This window comes from Nothobranchius furzeri, chromosome 6, assembly GCF_043380555.1.
Source record: "Nothobranchius furzeri strain GRZ-AD chromosome 6, NfurGRZ-RIMD1, whole genome shotgun sequence".
NCBI lineage: Eukaryota > Metazoa > Chordata > Actinopteri > Cyprinodontiformes > Nothobranchiidae > Nothobranchius > Nothobranchius furzeri.
This window is the reverse complement of record NC_091746.1, coordinates 71,734,469-71,741,188: the sequence shown is the minus strand read 5'-3', so window position 1 is coordinate 71,741,188 and position 6,720 is coordinate 71,734,469. Positions and strand designations below refer to the sequence as shown.

The window sequence follows — 6,720 nt, the reverse complement described above, 5'->3', positions numbered from 1 at the left end:
ATTGGCTCCACCTGAATGCTGTATTGGTATGATAATGCTATTGTCTCTCTGTGGCTCGTGGCAGATTGATGGGGGTCATCGAGCCGCGCACGCGCCCCTTCTGCACGTTGCAGCAGCCTGCTCTGAAACAAACTTCAAAAACCTCCAGTTTGCAAAGGAAAAGTTTATTTAGCAAACTGTTTCTGCAAAACTCTCCTCGCTGTCCTGCTCTTCCTGCACGAACGCGTCCTGCTGCGTTTTTAGGCTCCATGCATTCACAACAAACCTGAAACAATCAGGTGTGTGCAGCTTTTAGTGGAAATGCAATCAGGAGAGCGCACTTCTGCGCTCTAATAAAAGTATCCTCATAAATTAGTCTGAATATAAAAACTTTATCCGATTTTCTTTCTGAGTTTAGCACAAGCACCAGAGAGAAAGTGCCCCCCCCCCCCCCCCCCCCCCACACACACACACTAACCCCTTCAGAGACACAAAGGGCAGGTGGATGATGCCATCTGTAGACTAGAAACAGGCCGTAAAACGGGCTCATTGTGTTCACAGAAGCTCCTTTATTATTACCACGCCCCCCCCCCCCTTCACACACACACGCACACACACACACACCCTAAACAAATGCAAATGAACAGCGCGTGCCAGAACTGTGCCTGCTGCTGCAGACCACGTGACCATCAGCTGCTGGCCCTTATTTCTTTACGTCTGAACAGGAACTCCTCTTCTCGCTCCTGACGCAGCAGGACTTTTACGCGTGGCTCCGGTTCCTTTGATCTTTGACTCAGCTCCGCAGGATCAACTTTATTTACTTTTATGAAAACAGCAAATGTGCAAAAACCCAAAAGCCGAACGAAGTTTCCACTCCTGCACTAATTTATGCGTCTTTTACACCCAAGTCGTCCTCACTGATCCGTGCAAACATCACACCACCGATAGCGCACATTTCACCCCTCAGCGAGGGCCTGCTGCTGGGGGGGGGGGGGGGGGGGGTGAGACACAGGTTGGCGGTGATTGATGCAGCGCTATTGTGCGGAAGGCCGAGCGGCAGATGGAGGACTGTCGCAATGAGACACCCCCCCCCCCCCCCCCCCCCCCCCCCCGTCCGAGGCCCGGATCAGCCCTGATCTGGGGGGTCTTTTGTCCACAAGTCTCCAGGCTGTCGTCTGAGTTTTGATTTAATTTGAATCCCAGAGAATAGAAAATGAGGCTCCGAACGTTTAAAGGTCACAACCGGAAATAGTTCAAACTTGTATCAGCTGACTTTGTTTGTTTGCTTGTTTGTTTGTGACACATTAAAGTTCGACTCTACTCTTTGATCCGGGGTCAGCTGAGCCGATCTGCCTGCAGGCGTGTGCAAGTCGATACCGAGCCATTGTTGCTGCACATCTGCCCTCAGCGCGACAGGTGCTGCTGCAGCTCAGCCGAACCGAACCTCAGCGTCAGAACCAAAACTGATGGGATCTGTCCGTCGCTATGGAAACCCACATATCCAGCGCGAGGGCTCCTCCGGATGCCACGCGCCCGGAGTGAGGACCAAAGCAGCGGCGCGTGCCACCGACTGATCCTCAAAGGAACCGTGCAGAGATCAGAGGACCAGGAGGACGTTTGGAGTTTTTATAAAACTTCATCATCTGGTCTGAAGCACGATTTTTTTTACTGTTTTTATTCAAACAAACAATAAAAACAGTTTATTATCATTCTCCTAACCGATTTCACACAAATGTGGTTAAATATTTAGACAGTGGGGCTGCTGCTGGGCAGCATCACAGGAAGAGTGAATTAGACTAAAGCAACCAGGAGCTCAGAAAGACAGAATTATGGTTAAATCCGTGTTTACTGGTCAGGACACTCATTAGAACTTCATTTGTTTTTATTTCATCAAGGATCTGCTGTCACAATCTGCCCCTGCCCGCCTGACTGTGTTCCTCTCCTGCCATGATTACCCTTATTGTTCTCACCTGTCCCTCGTTTACCTGCCCATGTTTCCCTAATTAGCCCTCTGTATTTAAACCACCTGTTTTGCCCCTGTCCTTTGTCAGTTCATTGTTGCTGTCTGCTGGTGTTTCTGTTCATCCCATTCTGCCATTAAACCATTTTTACTTTTACTGAAGCCTGCATTTTTCCTCCTGCTCAGCTCAACCACACATGGTCCATCATCTCCACCTCCTACACCGTGACATCTGCAACTGTGGCTCTGGGGCCACACGAGTCCGTCCGTCCTTCTGAGGTGGTTTCCTGTAACTTTAACCTAAACGATGTCAGCCCAGAGCTGCAGGGGCGAAAACCAGCCGGGGCTTTTGGAGCCCGATCCTCGATATTCCATATCCACCATGTTTTAGTTGTATCCCTGCTCCAGCACAACATCTGTGCTCGCCTCGCCACAACAAAACATGAACAGGCCAAGAAAAAACACTAGCTGCTCGTTGGTGATGTAAAATATCCATAAAGTTGCAATGAATGCCCTAAATATCATTCTCACACACACACACACACACACACACACACACACACACACACACACACACACACACACACACAGTTATTTTTGATCCAGCTTTAAGTTTAGACTCACACGTCAAAACCATCTCCCGCTCTTGTTTCTTCCAACTGAGAAACATTTCAAAAGTCCGTAAACTGGTTCCTACTGCAGATCTGGAAAAAATCATCCATGCCTTTGTGTCATCACGCTTAGACTACTGTAACTCTCTTTTTACTGGTCTCAGCAAAACCTCCCTCTCACGCCTTCAAGCCATCCAAAATGCAGCAGCCAGACTCCTAACCAAATCCAGCAGACGAGCTCACATCACTCCAGGTTTACAGTCCCTCCACTGGCTCCTGGTAGAATATAGAATACAGTTTAAAGTTTTAGTGCTGACCTATAGAGCTCTTAACAACCAGGCTCCAAGCTACCTATCTGAGCTTTTATCCCCACACACCACCTCTTGGAACCTTAGATCCACATCTGAAAACCTCCTGGCTGTTCCTCGAACCAGACTGAAAACCAAAGGGGACAGGGCCTTTCAGACTATTTTACCCAGACTTTGGAACAGTCTACCTTCAAATCTCCGTCTTTCTAACACTGTAGAGGTCTTTAAAAATCATCTAAAAACTCACCTTTTCATCCAGGCGTTCCCTCCCTAAATGTTCTAAAAGATGGCTTTGTTCGGGTTCACACCTTCACTTTGTTTATACTCATGATTTTATTTTCTACGTTTATCACTGCTATTGTTTTTCTGATGTTTTTATTGGTTAGAGGTATTTGCCCTGATCTTTATCATGTTGTACAGCGCTTTGTGATTTATATCTGAGAAAGGCGCTATATAAATAAACTTTTACTTACTTACTTACTTACTTACACACACACACACTGTGCTATGCTAGCATCATTAGCTTTGGACACATCCACATCAGAGGAGCAGTGGGCAGACTGGACCTGGACCAGAGTAAAACAGCTGATGCTGTCAGGTGTTCATCGAGCTCGATGTCGGTGAAAGTCCCGTCAGAGCGATGACTTAGCTCAGTCAGCAGCGGGTGCATTTACAGACAGTGGAGTTTGATTCTTTGGACCAGACCCGCCCCCGACTTTCAGAGACTTTTCCAAAGACACGTGTCGGGGGGCGGGGGGGCTGTATTGTCCTTAAAACAACCAACCAGGAGGAGAGTGTGTGAGCTCTGGAGTATAAAAGCTGTAAAAAGACACAAAAAAAACTCTGAGCTGAACCATGAAGTCTTCTAGGAAGTCTTTGAAGGATGCTCTGCTGTGCGCTCAAACCGAAGACCGCCTGACTGTCGGAGTTCACCAGAGTGCCGAGATCATGGTCGAGTGAGTCAAATATCTGAATGTGGCTTTGAGTTTCAGTGTTGGGCTCAGCTAACGGAGGTTTGTGTGTCCACAGAGACCCGGACAGCGTGTCCTTCTGCGTCCTGGCCGTGGACGAGGAGTTTGAGTGTGACATCGCCCTGCAGATCCACTTCACCCTCATCCAGTCCTTCTGCTTCGACAACGACATCAGCATCGTCAGAGTCAGCGACATGCAGCGTCTGGCCGACATCGTGGGCGACAAGGCAGAGCAGCTGGAAGACGTGCACTGCGTCCTCATCACGGTACGTAGAGCCGAGAGCGGGACGGCTGGGGTTGTTTCCTAAGAGAAACGCATGACTCAAAGAGGTTTCCCGTCTGAGCAGAACCCGGCTGACGGCTCGTGGGAGGACCCGGCTCTGGAGAAGCTGCACCTGTTCTGCGAGGAGAGCCGCCGTCTGAACGACTGGCTTCCTGAGATCAGCCTCCCCGAGCGCTGATCGCGCCCTCAGACCTGCTGAGCTTCTTGATCTGGAAATTCTCATCCTGATGAAGAGGATGAGCCTGTTTCTACTCATCATCCCTGGATGCTCCTGAGGAGGATTCCCGTCCAGGCAGCACGACGCCGGCCCCCGAGCGGGGGCCCCCGTGCACCGTCGCCTCTTGTTCCGTCCATGCCCAGGTGACTCTCATTCTTTCTGTGAATGAGGTCGGGTGTGCCACAAGAGCGACACGTCGACCCTCATTCTTTGTGCGGATGAGGTTTGGAGAGGAAGGAGAAGCGACGCCTGCGTCCTGTGGTCCCGCAGAGCAGACGTCGCCCGTTGAAGCACGCGCAGCAGGAGAAGAAGCGGTGCTGAGGAGGAGGAGGTCACGGAGAGGGACTTTTCACTGGCCTCCTCTTGGCTGAGCAACATGACAGCAGTTGCAGTCAGCGCAAATGTTTCCCACTTTCCAGATTTGTCTTAATTCTCTAAAGGTTTCACTTTAGAAATGTAGCAACGACAAAAACTATCCTAAAACGATTAGAAAACGTCGTTTTCTAAAGGTTTCACTTTAGAAAACGACTTCAGTAACTTATTGTTGAAACTAGAAGAACTTCCTGTAAAACATTTACTGGGTGATGGAGACAAACGTGTTTTAAAGACGAACATCTGTCCTGAGAGCTTCTGATCGGGATACAAAAACGTAGAAGGATCTTAGCGATAATAACAAACATAACGTAGAAACTTTTTTTTCACAATATAAATTAAATGTAGATGAAATATTTTGGCTTTTTGAATCAACAATAATTTCCTCAAGAAGTTTGTGAAATTTTTTTTGTATGTTATTTTTTCTTTATGATGAAATAAAACATTTACCTTCAATTTTTTTTCTTCCATTCAAATCAAACTTTATTCAAATTGTCATAATTTTTGCTAATTTTCTGTAATGCTTTCACGTTTATTTATGACAAGAAAAAAAACTAAAAACAATAAACTCTGACCTGATTTCAAACAGGGTGGGGATTTATTTTGCACAAATTGCCTTATTTCTAACAATTAAAGCAAAGAATAATATATTTATTTTAAATAGCTGATATTTCATTTACAGGAGCCACTTGACAGCCCCGCCCACTCACATCTTGGAAAGCCCCGCCCACTCAGCTGAACGCAGTCAAGATGTTTTTAAGCATCAGGTCCAGGCAAATACGTGAGAAAAGGGAATGTGCGGACAAACAGCAGCAGGGCTATTTTTAATAGTCAGATTTCTTGACATAAGTGGGCGGAGCCTAACCATCACCAGGGAGTGCTGGTTTTTAATAATAATCATCAAACTTATATAGCGCTTTATTAGGACACTCAAAGACGCTCGCGTGAACTTTTACATTCACACACTTCCAGTGATGGTAAGCTACTTTGTAGCCACAGCCGCCCTGGGGCGGTCTGACAGAGGCGAGGCTGCCATTTGGCGCCGTCGGCCCCTCTGACCACCACCAACACAGGCAAGTTGGGTTGCCCAAGGACACAACAGCAGAATACCTCTGGTGGGAGCTGGAATCAAACCCATGACCCTCCGATCATGATTCAGCCCGCTCTACCACCTGAGCTACTGCTGCTGGTTTTTGTTATGTTCCTGCTCACAGTTAGCACTTAAAGAGCAAGTCACCCCCTACCAGAGTCTTCCTCTTAGTTAGGGCGGAGCCACTAACAAATACACACACACACACAGACTCGCAATGACATTGTGACATCACAATGTGTTATTTACCATAGGGTACCTTTTAGCCAATAGCGACGGCAGATTTAAATTCAAATGCAGTGCAGAGTTTTTACCTGAAGAGGGCAACACTGACAGTTTTAGGCAGAAAATTAAAATTTTAACTAAAGCGCTAAATTATCGACCACTTGCGTCTACAGCACGATTAGAGACTCGTTTAAGTTTATCAGCGAAATAAGTTGACTGGGGGTGACTTGCTCTTTAAATCTAAAAACTGTAATGTTAGAAAACTGTTTTTATTCAACATTTTTACAACTAACCTGGGGACAAAAAGGCTAAAGGATCATTTAAAGTAACGATATTATATTTTATGATTAAATTCCCGACATTTAACTTTTAACTGGAACATTAGAGTTTTTGTAGAACCTGTTGTGGACTAAAGCGTGCTCCAGAGGGCCGTCCGTCCTGCAGCTGGAACCAGAAACGTTTATTTAAAACATTTCTCCTCTAAAACGGTTCAAGTTCTTCTTTTCTGTTTCGCTCACCGGTCACCACTGTGCAAAAGTTTTACACCACTTCATTGTCTTGATGTTCACAAGGACAGAAACCCAGAAGGAGCTGAAACAAACAAATCAGACCTTCAGTCTGCAGAACTGCTGATCCAGAACCACACAGGGAAGGAAAACAGAACTCAGGGTTGTCCAGCTCGGTTCTGGAGGACCGCCATCGTC

The 6,720-nt window shown here is 46.9% G+C and overlaps 2 protein-coding genes across 2 annotated transcripts in view; one reads left to right on the top strand and one right to left on the bottom strand.

The window, feature by feature from the left end:
• The window catches only part of gadd45gb.1 (growth arrest and DNA-damage-inducible, gamma b, tandem duplicate 1), a 1,745-nt gene extending 1,493 nt beyond the window's left edge, over positions 1-252 (bottom strand). The window contains exon 1 of the mRNA XM_015943408.3: positions 1-252. This exon is cut by the window's left edge and continues 259 nt beyond it. The gene's annotated coding sequence lies outside the window, so the exon portion shown is untranslated.
• Positions 253-3,695: 3,443 nt separating this feature from the next.
• On the top strand, positions 3,696-4,997 carry LOC107375027 (growth arrest and DNA damage-inducible protein GADD45 gamma-like). Its single transcript, XM_054744666.2, has 3 exons — positions 3,696-3,814; positions 3,888-4,095; positions 4,177-4,997. Exons 1-3 carry the CDS (start codon positions 3,714-3,716, stop codon positions 4,288-4,290), a joined length of 423 nt encoding a protein of 140 aa, XP_054600641.2. The 5' UTR covers positions 3,696-3,713; the 3' UTR covers positions 4,291-4,997.
• The last annotated feature ends 1,723 nt before the right edge of the window (positions 4,998-6,720 follow it).